This window comes from Quercus lobata, chromosome 12, assembly GCF_001633185.2.
Source record: "Quercus lobata isolate SW786 chromosome 12, ValleyOak3.0 Primary Assembly, whole genome shotgun sequence".
Taxonomy (NCBI): Eukaryota; Viridiplantae; Streptophyta; class Magnoliopsida; order Fagales; family Fagaceae; genus Quercus; species Quercus lobata.
The window spans coordinates 11,243,197-11,256,574 of NC_044915.1; the positions used below are offsets into that span (position 1 = coordinate 11,243,197).

The 13,378-nt window shown below is 32.7% G+C and overlaps 1 protein-coding gene across 2 annotated transcripts; it reads left to right on the forward strand.

Annotated features, from left to right (window-relative positions):
• Nucleotides 1–579: 579 nt before the first annotated feature.
• On the forward strand, nucleotides 580–6,173 carry LOC115969995 (2-oxoglutarate-Fe(II) type oxidoreductase hxnY). 2 transcript variants are annotated; one of them, XM_031089642.1, is made up of 11 exons: nucleotides 580–783; nucleotides 1,633–1,825; nucleotides 2,392–2,472; nucleotides 2,595–2,646; nucleotides 2,818–2,939; nucleotides 3,644–3,744; nucleotides 3,835–3,893; nucleotides 4,114–4,170; nucleotides 4,356–4,401; nucleotides 5,295–5,374; nucleotides 5,915–6,173. In XM_031089642.1, exons 1-11 carry the CDS (start codon nucleotides 706–708, stop codon nucleotides 5,976–5,978), a joined length of 933 nt encoding a protein of 310 aa, XP_030945502.1. In that variant the 5' UTR covers nucleotides 580–705; the 3' UTR covers nucleotides 5,979–6,173. The 2 variants fall into 2 exon arrangements, with proteins under 2 accessions (XP_030945502.1, XP_030945503.1); XM_031089643.1 differs by lacking the exons at nucleotides 5,295–5,374; nucleotides 5,915–6,173 and adding an exon at nucleotides 5,147–5,266 and having other exon boundaries at nucleotides 617–783.
• Nucleotides 6,174–13,378: the final 7,205 nt, after the last annotated feature.

Here is a 13,378-nt window from a genome sequence, read left to right on the forward strand (position 1 = left end):
CACCATAAGTGGTGGAATGGAATCAATGAACTAGAAAGACATATTGTAAATTTGAAGTTCTTAAGTTTTCATTCATTACACTATTAATCTATGGGATTTTTAAGACATTTTATGGGTAGAGAGTGAGATGGTTTGAGGCACCACTTCCTTGTAGAAAAATAAAAATAAAATCCTTTTTTTAGGAAGGCAAAAATAAAATCTTAATATGTAGATTTCGTAATTCAGGAAAAAGTTAACAGATGCCTAAAGATATTGGTTTAAAAAATATTTTTAGTAATTTTTTATGGAAAAAAATGAAAAATTAACTGTTTTTTTACACATTTTTATATTTTTCATAAAAATTGTATCAAAATTTTCTAAAAATAATTTATTAACAAATGTTCTAAGGGAATCAATTTATTGGATACTTTGTAACATGCATGGTTTTTTAATATGCAAATTTATAATTTCTTAAAAACTAAGGGTTTTTTTTTCAAAGTAAATGAAATGTAGGGTGAAATAATTGGGGGCTTGCAATTTACCAATAATTAAAAAATAAAAAAAATAAAAATTAACGGCCTAAATTGCGTACACATCTTAAAAATAATAAAATAACTTTACACAGACTCCTATCAAAAAAAAAAAAAAAACAGAGACGAATTTTTATTGACACACTTTCGCCCGAAGACTAAAAGGAAACTGATTTCTTGCAAGAAGTGGAAGGAGATGACGGAGGCTCTCAAACTCCCTATAATAGACCTGATCTCACCGGATCGCATCTCTACCGCCAATTCAATCCGTCAGGTCCTACTCTTACTCACTTTTTCTATAACAATAATAACAAAATAGCCCATCCTAAAAATTCCCCGTTATTTTACAATGATATCGTTTAATTTTACTCAGACAGTGTTTGCTAGTATTTTTGAAATCAAAAACACTTTCTGGGGAAGTACTCAAAGCAAAACTATGCCTCTTTAATTGTCAATTGCATTAACAATTTCTCTTCTTCCATTTTTATTTTCTTTTTGCACACCGAAATGAATAATTGGATATAATATACCATTTAGAACAGGTTGTGCTTTTTAAACTTGTCGTGAGGCCTTTTTTTTTTTACGTGAAATTTGCTGAAGATAATTTAAGTTTTATTATTAGTTTGTTATTACAACTTAATTGAGTTGTCATTCCAACGTATCACACGAGCTCACCCCTTGTGAGTTTCAAATTTGCAATTGAAACTAAGTCATACAACGTGAACATTATGAGTCTCGACTATCGAGCCACATTGCATTACTAGGTTGGCTTTGATACCATTTATTAATAGCGTATTGGTTGTCTGTTCTAAATATTGTCACTAGTATCTTTTTAGGCTAATTATTATTGCACACGCTGAGTTATACACTACTGTACATACTCCAGCTGAAATCATATTTTTAAAAAATGATTTCACAATTATAACTGAAATCGTGTCAAAACGTGATTTCAGCTATGTGCTCATCTTTTTAATGTACAAAACGGACTTATATATATATATGCAAAACAGCTTCATGTTGTCACAAATTAGTTTGTAGAAATAGTCTGTGAAGATTTGTTTGTATGTATAACATAGCTTCTTTTTAAGTTCTCTAAAGTGGAAATGTGGAATGTGTATCATAGGCGTGCATAGACTATGGTTTCTTCTATCTTGTGAATCATGGAATGGAGGAGGAGTTGCTTGGGAAAGTATTTGAGGAGAGCAAGAAGTTTTTCTTGCTTCCTTTGGAGGAAAAGATGAAAATGCCTCGCAAGGAACATAGAGGTTACACACCGCTGTATGCTGAAAACCTTGATCCCACTTCAAGCTCCAAAGGTTGAGAGATTCTATCATTTAAACTTAATATTCTCTTTTGGGTGCCTATGCGATTAACATGGCGATTGTGTGTAGAGCATGGTTAGGATTGTTGCGATAATTTACTGGTTTAATGAGGAAAATTATAACTTTTTTTAGCTAAGCTGCTTATATGTGCTTTTTGTTATTTTCTTTTATCTATTTTGTTTATTCTAAATTATTGGTTGTGAGTCTTATGACCTGTTGATTGGATGGATGATGGATTTAAGGAGAATGACTAATGTTAAGTTTGTTTTTCGCCAAATTGCCCGAGGCTTACATTTTTTTGAATCCAATTGTAGATTTTATGCCAGTAATACGTGTGCTATTTTTTCTCTTAGCTTTTGTTTGGACCCTCATCTGCAACCCATTGAGTGTTTTAACCTTAACTCTTCCTTGACATTGAGATTTGTGAGATTGTAGCCTAAAAGCTTCTTATGTACAAGAAGCTCCTTTGCTATCTGTTTCATAGCTGCATTTTTAATTGTGCTTAATGGAACAGAAGAAAGGAAGTTAAAACTTATATGCCTCAAATGATTTCCAAGCAGGTGACTCAAAAGAAAGTTTTTATATTGGCCCTTTAGAAGATATTACAACTCCAGTTAATTTGAATCAATGGCCTTCAGAAGGTATGTCATCATTAATCTTTCTGGAGTGCTTCCAAAGATTATTGTTGTTCACTTCAAGATGTTAGGTATCTTGGGTATTGGTAGAGTATTACTTGGCATATTATTTTGCAAGGAAATTCCAGAAATTTTACCTTCTTGGAGACATATGATGGAAAGCTTCTACAGAAAACTCCTGTAAGTTTATATTGTTTCCCTTATGTTGATAGTTGTGCTGCTGTTTTGTGTATAATGAAAAAGACTAGAAATTAACCAGTGATTCTGTGAGTTAATAGTATTGTTGTTTGACAATATTTAGATTTTAGAGAACAAGTACAACTTTATAAGGCATTGGATTTGCTGCCTCAGGTCTGCTGGAAAAAGATTACTTTCTCTGATTGCTCTGGCTTTGAATGTAGAAGAGGACTTTTTTGAAAAAGTGGGGGCCTTGGATAAACCAAATGCGTTTCTTCGCCTTTTGCATTATCCAGGTTGAGTAGCATGATTTGCGTTCTTTTATGTCAGCTTAATTACTGCAATTTTTCCCCCTTGATCTTCTTCCTTCTTTCTTTCTTTTTATTTGTTGGAGAAAAAGGAGGAGAGAGGGGGGGGGGGGGGTTTGCAAATATATAGACAATCTGTATGGTGAACTTTTTGTAAAAATTTAACATTTTTTGCCTAGTCTGATTTTGCTAAACTAGGATGTAGTCTAGGTGCAAACTTGAAGTCATAGACTTAAAAGAGCGAACCCTTATGGTCTACAATTTTCATATGCTAATGCTTCTTTTTTAGAATGGAGCATTGATTTTTGAAATCAAGTTGTCAAACCAAATAGATGCTTTCATCTAAAGATCAATTTTAAGCTGTGGTTCCTATTGAATGTTGGACTAATACATGGTCAAGTATCCTGATTGACCATATTAAAGCATCAGCAAATTCTAAACAGTGTGGACAGAAACATACCTTACTCACTTTAGATTTGCATGGCCTTCAACATGGAGGCGAGTATACCAAGCAAGTAGCAACTAACTCAACTGAACTATGTCCATTTATTAGATCTCTGTATTAGGTTACAATCTAAACTTTACTCAAGTAGATTGAGTAGACTGTAGAGCACTTTCAGGCAAAGGTTTAAACCAGTCATCCAACCTGACCTTTATATGTCATAACAATATGTTCTGTAATTTAATTTCAGGTGAATTGGGGTCTTCTGATGATGAAATATACGGTTCCTCTGCTCACTCAGATTATGGAATGGTCACTCTCCTAGCAACCGATGGTGTTCAAGGACTTCAGGCATGTTTGTTGTTGATCATCTGTAGTGTCCACCTGTATTTCCTATTCAGCCTCACAGCTGTCAATTATCTGGGTTTTTCATGTTGACAGGTCTGCCGAGAAAAATTCAAGCAACCACGGGTATGGGAGGATGTGCTTCATGTAGATGGGTGAGTCCACAAGTGCAATTTTTTATGTAAATGGAAGCATTTCTGGTGTAATGAATGTTGAGTCACTTTGAAATCTTCAGGTAAAAAGTAGCCTTGTAAAGTAGACAGTTACATTTGTTGGTCAAAAAACAGAATATGGAGAATGCCATCTGACGATAAAAACTAACGTGGTTGTTATATTTCTTTGTCAGCATTAAGATTTTGTTTATTAAATTTGCAGGGCCTTGATTGTAAACATTGGGGATATAATGGAGAGGTGGACTAATTGTTTGTTCCGGTAATTTATTATTCTTTAACTTGCTATTAACACTTCTTAGAGAACCTATAATGTTTTTAAAATGAAATTTTGTTTCTTTTCATAAATCTAACAAAGATAGTGAACTGGTTTTCTTTCTGGAGGCTTTTCTTCTCTCACCTTCCCCTCCCCTTCTCACCTCTCTCTAATTTGTCACTTATTTGTAGGTCAACGATGCACAGAGTGATGCTGTCTGGAAAAGAGCGCTATTCTGTAATCATTTAACTACTTCCTTCTTAACATCTTTTTTGTCATATTCTGTAATCATTCATGAATTGTATAAGAATTTAGTGAATTCGACACACATAGAGATATGTTAAAGGTTTTCATAATTTTGTCCTTGAGTTATCCACTGTTTAGGGTATAATTAATGCTGAAAAGATGTTATGCTTCAGAACCTAGGAGATTGAACAGATGGGAATGGATAATTGATTAATATATATATTGAAAAAAACTTATTTGTATGTCCTAATGGGATGTTTCTGATGAGTATATCATCCTAACAAATAATCTATTAAAGGAAACAAAACCCCCCAGGTGATTTATTGTATAGACAGATCATGACAGGGAAAATTTGTTTTTGTTGGATGATCTAATTCAGCTGAACTTTTATCAGGATGTGTAATGGGTTACTTTTTGATATAAAACCCATTATCTTAAAAAGGCGCGAGTCCATAATGAACCTAAAAAGCTTGGAATTTGAATTTACATATTGTGGGATAGGAGAATTATAGATATAATTTGCGTCAGATATCTTTGTTTATACATACATACATACATATGAAAAGATGCCATATATATATGGCATCTTTTCATAAGGTCTCAAGACCATAAACCATCCTGTAAAATGGGGCTATTATTATAAGTGGGTCCATTCTTGCAAGTGATAATGAACAATGTTGACCTGCAAAAAACTTTTCTTGTTCAAATACTACAAGAGAGTTTTTTCTTATGCCAGGTACTGTCTACGATTTACAAACACTTGGGAGTTTGATGGTGTCATGAAACATTCAAACTTGCTATAGTTTCTGATGTTAGCCCTCTTTCTTCAAGGGAGTTCCTTGTTACTTTTGAGAATTTTTAAATTGAAAATGTCAATATTTCAGGCAGCTTTCTTCTTGGATCCCAACCCAGACTGCATGGTGGAATGCCTGGAAAGTTGTTGCAGCGAGTCATCTCCCCCAAGGTGTGAAAAAGACTATTTGCCTCTTTTTCATTTTCTCCCTCACCCCCCCCCCCCCCCCCCCCCCCCCCTAGTGTTTGGGAGTTCACTTCGAAGCATACATATTTATTTTTTGAGAGTTCACTTAGCAGTAAACATTTTTGTTTTGAGAATTCATTTAGCAGTATACATCATTAGAGCCTACAAAGGGAAATCATGCTTTTGATGTCTCCAAATTCATGTCTTCTGACATATTAGTCATCGAGGATGTCAAACATTCTGGTGTAAAGGTATCTTTAGACATTTATAATTTAATTTGTAATCTCCAATAGAAGTCTTATTTGAGACTATACTAATTAGGCTGGTTAACTCTGGACTATTGTGTGTGTGCGCTTGTTGACTTACACATGTTCAGTTTGTTTTTATGGGGCATCACAAATATTCTTAAGTCTTGCTCAGTGCTTATGGGTTTTTTTAGGTTTTATTACTTCTAATTAATGTATATTTTTCAGTATGCATTTCTAATCAATGATCAAAGATGGTGTTTATTGATTGTGTATGCAGGTTTCCCCCAATTCGCGGCGGGGACTACCTGCAAGAGAGGCTCAGGCTTACATATGCCTCATAGGATAGATGTTTGAAGACCTAAAATTGAAAATAATGTTAGTGTACACTGCCGATTTCATTGTTGTGCAAGAATTTGATATTAATTAATGGGTCTGGTTAACGGGTGCTATTAGGACATTTGTTAATGGACTATTTTAGGAAAGTTTAAATATCATTTTTATGGAAAATATAAAAAGTAGTTAAAAATTCAATTACATTTTTCTTTTCCAATAAAAAGTTTCTAAAAATACTTCTTAAACTAATGTCTTTAGGGCATCCATTAACTTTTTCCTTAATTAATAATGATTCATGACTTCAAATGCACGAATCAAAATCGTCTATCCCATTCTCCCTATCCCATTCCATGCTCCACAAATCAAAATATGCCACTTGTCCACTAATTCCTATTTTTTTTGTTATTTTATTTGACTTACCTAAAATAAATTTTAAAAAGAAAAAAAAAAAATCCAACGCATTTGCAACCCCACCCCTAACCACCAATCTCAGCCCAATGCCACTGACATGAGTTCGTCGGCATCATCAACTCCAGTCACAACCACCAATTTGAGGTAGATCTGAAGTTGATTTGAACACCCATGACAACCATCGTCATACGGTGACACCACTAGCAAGGAACCACCACCATGGTTTCTTATTCTGCTCTCCCGCTACTCAACTCCTCCAAAATTAAAAAGGTTTCTAGATAATATATTTCTTAAGAAAGATTAAAATATAGTTGTAAATTTCAACTATTCTAGGACTACCATGACCATGTTCTATTTAACGAATCAAAACCTTTTTAAAGTAGTGTTCAGGTTGTGTTCCTCAGGGACGTTAATAGCAAGAAAACATGGAGTAGATAGAGGCGGTGGCTTTGGTCTAGGAATAATGAAAAGTCAGCAGTGATGTTGTGTTGGTTTATTTTTTATTAAAAAAATTATTTTAAGTAAGTCAAATAATAGCATAAAATTAGGAATCAGAGGACAAGTGGCATAAATTGATTTGTGGAGCATAGAATGAGACAGAAAAAGTGAGATAAAAGATTTGGATTCCAAATGCACAGTCTCATCTAAGAGAACTTGTATATTGGATGAGACCTTGTATATTGTCAAAATCTTCTTCGGGAATTTGCTCTAGCCTTTGGAGACAAGAATTGGCATACAATCTTTGCTTTTGCAATTTAACACCCCCCACGTCTCTTTTTTTTTTGGTCTTCTTGTTTTACTATCTATAATTATAGATATTTGCAGGTTTAAATTGCAGTTGTGGCATGGAATTATGTATTCTCTTTCCCTTTTAAGAGTTACTAGCACTGGAAAAAATTGCTACTTTCATGTTTTATGAAAAAAGAGATTTGCATTTAGATGCTGATTTTTGAGTTACTATGAATCCTCATCAAATTAGTTAGGGTTGGCTATAAATAAAATTTAATAAATTTATAGTAGTTTTAACTATTAAAGTTATGACCACCGCGCACCTTTGACACGATGGTTACTCTACGAGTATTAAGTGCTTGTGAGTTTTGGGAGGTAAGGGTTGGAATTCAAGTCTTCAGGAGGGAATTTTATACACATATACACTTAGATTAGGGTAAAGTATATTTTCTATCTTGTAAAATAATAATAATAATAATAAATAAATAAATAACTATTAAAGTTATGAGATCTTCAAATGTAATGTAGTTATTGTTGCTTGCAATTCATGGAGGCTTAGGAAATGCATGCACCAATTTTGATTCGGAAGCTAAGTTTGCAAGTTGGCAATTCATGAAGTTGATGGGTGCATTTACTTTCTTTCTCTAGCAATGACTGAGGATCACATGGCGGTTTTAAAATTATTTAGCATATAGAAACAGGCATGTGATAGAAGGAGTATACAGATTGCAGACGACTTTGAATGTGGCACAAAGCGACATGCACCGCGTTTTTCTTGAATGACTTTAAGGTCTGGTTGAAGACGACTGTTCAACTTTACGCTTATTACCATTCAAATTCCACAGTTGGAATTTCTAATCAATTGATAGCTGAACCTTCCTAATCAGTACCAACACTGAGGTTACTAAAACCACTAAACTACTCGACTATGACTCTTTTCCGCTTAAACTACAAATTGCAAAAGGCAAAAATGACTAATGCTAACCCACATTTATAAATAGCCTGAATAGTGATGTAACAGTTACAAAGGTTTTTAGTTTTAGTTGTGAACTTATCCCTGTATACTGTTGGTAATTGTGACTTATAACTCAAATTCAGAATATGATGATTAGTTTTATGGTTTTCTCCAATTTTTTCTACAGGGAAAACTCGTGTTTGAATCTTCCCATCTCCATTTATTTTATTTTTAAATAAATGTCTATTGGTGTTAATCATAAAAATATTTAATGTTCCTTAAAATCGTTTAAATAGTTTATATTGATGTGTGATTTAGTACACATCTATACAAAACATACTTTATACATTCCAAATCCAATCCACAAAAAATAGAATCATAATCATGTATTTTTAGGTGTTTTAATTTACACCGTTCCTTTTATAAATATAAATAAAAGGCTAAGCTATAAACAATTCAAATTTTAATAGATAATAGATAATAGATACCATGTGGTCCACATCTAGATGTATTATATAGGAATCGCCTATTTGATAATACTAAGGACTTTATAGAAACCCTCCTTTTTTTTTTTTTTGGAAAATTAAAGGGATGCAATATATTTTTTTTCTAACCTTTGAGAATTTTTCTAGAGAGTTATGGTTTTGGTTTTTTTATTTTTATTTTTTATTTTTTTTATTTTAAATTCCCCCCCTCCCTCCTTTTTTTTGGGAAAATTAAAGGGATGCAATAATTTTTTTTAGCCTTTGAGAATTTTTTTAGAGAGTTATGGTTTCGGTTTTTTTTTTTTTTTTTTTAAATCCCCCCCCCCCTCCCCCCAACTCGCTCAAAGCCATAGTTTTACGCATGTACTGAATTAGATCTTTTAAATTATACCATTTTTTTTGAGAATAAATTATACCAATTTAAACCTAGAATCTCATTACTCAATCAATTCTCGTTACATATGTGCTAATTTTTGGTTTTGGATATTTGAATTTAATCATACTTTTATAACAGACTAGCACACGCTCACATGAGTGCTAAGAGGCTCTTTTATTTTTTAAGTAAAAATTAATAATTTGTATTTGTAAGGACACGATTTGCAACGAACCTTAATAGTGTTGGGTTCGTACGTAAATAGGCCCAGACAATATGATTTGTAGAGTGTAGGTGTAAAGAACTAGGTTAACTGTGGTATCTTAAAAAGACTCAGTCTCACGTATATTGAAGGTCAAAAGTTGGTACAACGATCGTTTTCTTCAGTGATCAATACAATTCTTTTTCTCTACTTTTTCTCTCTTCCTTTTTGTCTGTGTTTTTCTCTCCTTTCTTTTTCTGTTCCGATCTTCTTCTTCATGCTCTTCTTTTAGTTTATATACCCCCTTTGTGTTCCATCCTCACCGCACACGTGTAGGTTGGGTCCGGAGGGTTTCTTTCTGTCCCATCTAGTACCTCCTGGAACTTCCTATGGGCAGCTGTAAGGCTGCTTCCTTACTGTTCAGGTATCACCTCCACATTAATGCGGTCAGAGAGTTGGTTGAGAGGTCATTAATGCAGAGACAGCTGTAGTTATAGATATTTGTTTGTCTTATCTCTTTCTTCCTTGGTCGGTTATTCTATCTTTTACGGTGACCTAATTTTGAGATCTGGTTGTAATAAGACCACGTCCTGATCGTTCTCAGACGCATACTGCCGAGGAGTATGGTGTCCTCGGACGGATACAGAACCCTACCCTTGTGATGTTGACTACCATCCCCTTCAGTAACTACCTTATGACCTGACTTGGCCTCCTCGGACAGATATGCCTCCTCAGATGGGCCACGGGCCCAACATTCCTGAATCAATCCTGAACTTTATGAGCCTATTGATCGAACGGTCCCCACAGTATTTATTATAATTTGAGATTTCTACTTTTTTCAATCACCAAAAAAAAAAAAAAAAAAAAAAAACGTGTGGTAAGTTTTGTAGATTAGAAGATTTTTAAAACTAACAAAAGAGTAATCCTATTTTGGAGGGAGTTAGTGAGTAGAACTAAGAATTTAAATCAACATAAAAGTAGGAGTTTATTAGAAGTAGGAAGACATTTCAACGTAGAAGTAGGAATTTATAATTTTTGTCAATTTACTATTTTAGCCCCATTTTTAAGTTTTAGATAGGGGTATTTTTTACAGTAAAAAAAGTAATAACTAACTTTCTTTTTCTAATTTACTATTTTAACCCCATTTTTAAGTTGTTGGTTAATTAATTTAGGGATATTTTTGACAGGAAAAAAAACAATAACTAACTTTCTGAATTCTCTTAATATATACAGACTAGCCTCTAAGCACACGCTCACGCGCGTGCTCAGAGGCTCCTCTATTTTTTGAGTAAAGATTAATAATTTACATTTATTAATAATTTTCATTTTTTGGGTAAAGAAACAAATACATCGTGATGAAGTAAAAAAAAAAAAAAAAAGAATACATGGGGTGAGTTTTGTAGATTGGAGAAGTTTAAAACTAATAAAAGAGTAATCATATTTTGTGGGAAGTTAGTGAGTAGAAGTAGAAATTTAAATCAACGTAAAAGTATATAAAAAAAAAAAAAAAAAAAAAAGAATACATGGGGTGAGTTTTGTAGATTGGAGAAGTTTTAAAACTAACAAAAGAGTAATCATATTTTGTGGGAAGTTAGTGAGTAGAAGTAGGAATTTAAATCAACGTAAAAGTAGGAGTTTTTATATGTAGGAAAGCATTTCAATGTAGAAGTAGAAATTTATTATTTTTGTCAATTTACTATTTTAACCTCATTTTTAAGTTTTAGGTAGGGATATTTTTGTCAGTAAAAAAAGCAATAACTAACTTTCTTTTTTCAATTTACTATTTTAACCCCATTTTTAAGTTGTTGGTTAATTAATTTAGGGATATTTTTGACAGGAAAAAAAATAATAACTAACTTTCTGAATCCTCTTAATATATACAGACTAGCCTCTGAGCACGTGCGTAAAGAAACAAATACATCGTGATGAAGTAAAAAAAAAAAAAAAAAAAGAATACGTGGGGTGAGTTTTGTAAATTGGAGAAGTTTTAAAACTAACAAAAGAGTAATCATATTTTGTGGGAAGTTAGTGAGTAGAAGTAGGAATTTAAATCAACGTAAAAGTAGGAGTTTTTATATGTAGGAAAGCATTTCAACGTAGAAGTAGAAATTTATTATTTTTGTCAATTTACTATTTTAACCCCATTTTTAAGTTTTAGGTAGGGATATTTTTGTCAGTAAAAAAAGTAATAACTAACTTTCTTTTTTCAATTTACTATTTAAACCTCATTTTTAAGTTGTTGGTTAATTAATTTAAGGGTATTTTTTACAAGAAAAAAAACAATAATTAACTTTCTGAATCTTCTTAATATATACAAATATACAGATAAGATAAATGTGCGTCATCAAAAAAAAAAAGATTGGATAAATGTGAGCCGTCAATCAAGTATGGGGCCACAAAACAAATGATGGATCATATTCCTCTATCAACTTTTAGTGGGGTCCAGAAAATAAAATGGTTTGTGGGTTTGGATAAGGTGGATAACTTATAAAAATAATATTGGTTGTAGAGAAAAGATATTCAATAGGGAGGCGACTCTTTATACTCTAGAATATGCGATAACGGTCCTCGGCCTTTTAAAGTTTAATAGAGCGCACTCGCACCACGTGGACTATCTCTACAAAATTCTTTACTTACCGACCTCTGCTTATCATTCATTTCATTAGACCAAGATTCTTTGATGCGCTGCCTTTGCTTCTAAGACCAATACCTCACCGTCCACGTCTCCTTTCTCACTCTTTTACTCTTTTGTTTTCTAGGCCGACACCATTTCCCTCAGTCTTCGTCACCATATTTTTTTTACACAGGAGAAGAAATGAATTAGGTTCGTATGAAAGTGACAGATAACTACGTAGAATAATAAAAAATATTGAGATAAATGTTGTGATTCTAGAATAATCTTTGGTTTTTTCTTTCACCCTTCACAACATCAGAAACAAGAGTAATTCTAAAACTACAATTTTTTTTATCACAACCCTAACATGAGATACCTTGAGTAGTTATTTATTATTTTCACATAGATCCATTGTTTTTTTCTCACCACCCACAAATACATTAAAGTTGTGACAAAAAAAGAATTATGGTACTAAGTTTTCTACCCAAACTACTAATTTATTTCCTCTAGTGGAACCCTTTTGATTTCAGTGGAAAATGAGTGAGTGAAATGAAATGGATTAAAGTAGATTTTTTTTAAAAAACAATCAAGAGTTTAATAAGGATGGATGAAGGAGAATGTTCAATCTTTTTTCTTATAATTTCTGTCTATCTTTTGGGTAAAATACAAAAATTACCCCAATGATTGTGTCTAATATCGCGTACTATTAGAAATTGTTAATAATATAAAAGTCGCACTTATTCTATTATGTCATTGACATTGACCATCCGTACGCTCTCTTGTACATATAATTTACCATAATGTAGTTTGGTTTTAACCCAAACTTCAAATAAAATATAATGGAAGAAAAAAAAATGTAGTCAATCTTAATTAATCTTGTTAAGGATTCATAGCCGACTCAAAAAATTTGGAACTAGGATTTTGTTATTCTTTTTGTTGTTGTTATTACAAAAAAAAACCATTAATTTCTTTAATAGAATAGAGGTAAAATATTGATTTTTATCTATATTTTGAGATAAATAAATAAATAGTGAAACTTATAATAGTATAATAAAGTATATTTCTTTTCCTTCCATTTTTTTTTTCACAAATCTATCTATTTCATTACATTTATTAGAAAAAATCCATAATATGGAGTAACTTGTGGATTTGAAACTAATGAAATATATAGTCTAGTTTGTTACCATCTTAAGTGTAGGGATAAAGGGCTTAGAAATGGATATTGGGCCGTGGGCCGAGTCTGAGGACATTAAATCGTCCGAGGGCAGATGGAGCATACAAGCTAGTAGTTCGAGGAAGAAGTCTGGTTAATGTTGAGGTGATACCTAAACAGCAACATTCAGCCTTACAGCTACCCACAAAAACTTCACGAAGGTGCTGATAAGACAAGTGTCAAAACCAGCAACTTGATCTACATATGGAGGGCTGAGATGGAATGAAGAAGGGGGATATAAAAGAAGAAAAATCCCATTACAATGGTGGGAGGGAGAGGTAGTAGGAAAATCACTGTATACTTAAGAACTGTAATTGTGTATAAGCCCAAGAGAAATATATAAAAACTACCTTTCTCGGACTTCGCTGAGGAGGGTTTTCCTTGCACAAAACCGTTTATTCATACTGTTAAGTATCATTTAACCTA

Bases quoted from the DNA above. Each gene is read 5' to 3' on its own strand.
- LOC115969995 (XM_031089642.1), top strand. From the start codon at position 706: ATGACGGAGGCTCTCAAACTCCCTATAATAGACCTGATCTCACCGGAT. The intron at 784-1,632 runs GTCCTACTCTTA...TGTGTATCATAG, and splicing joins CCGCCAATTCAATCCGTCAG to GCGTGCATAGACTATGGTTT. The intron at 2,647-2,817 runs GTAAGTTTATAT...TTGCTGCCTCAG, and splicing joins AGCTTCTACAGAAAACTCCT to GTCTGCTGGAAAAAGATTAC.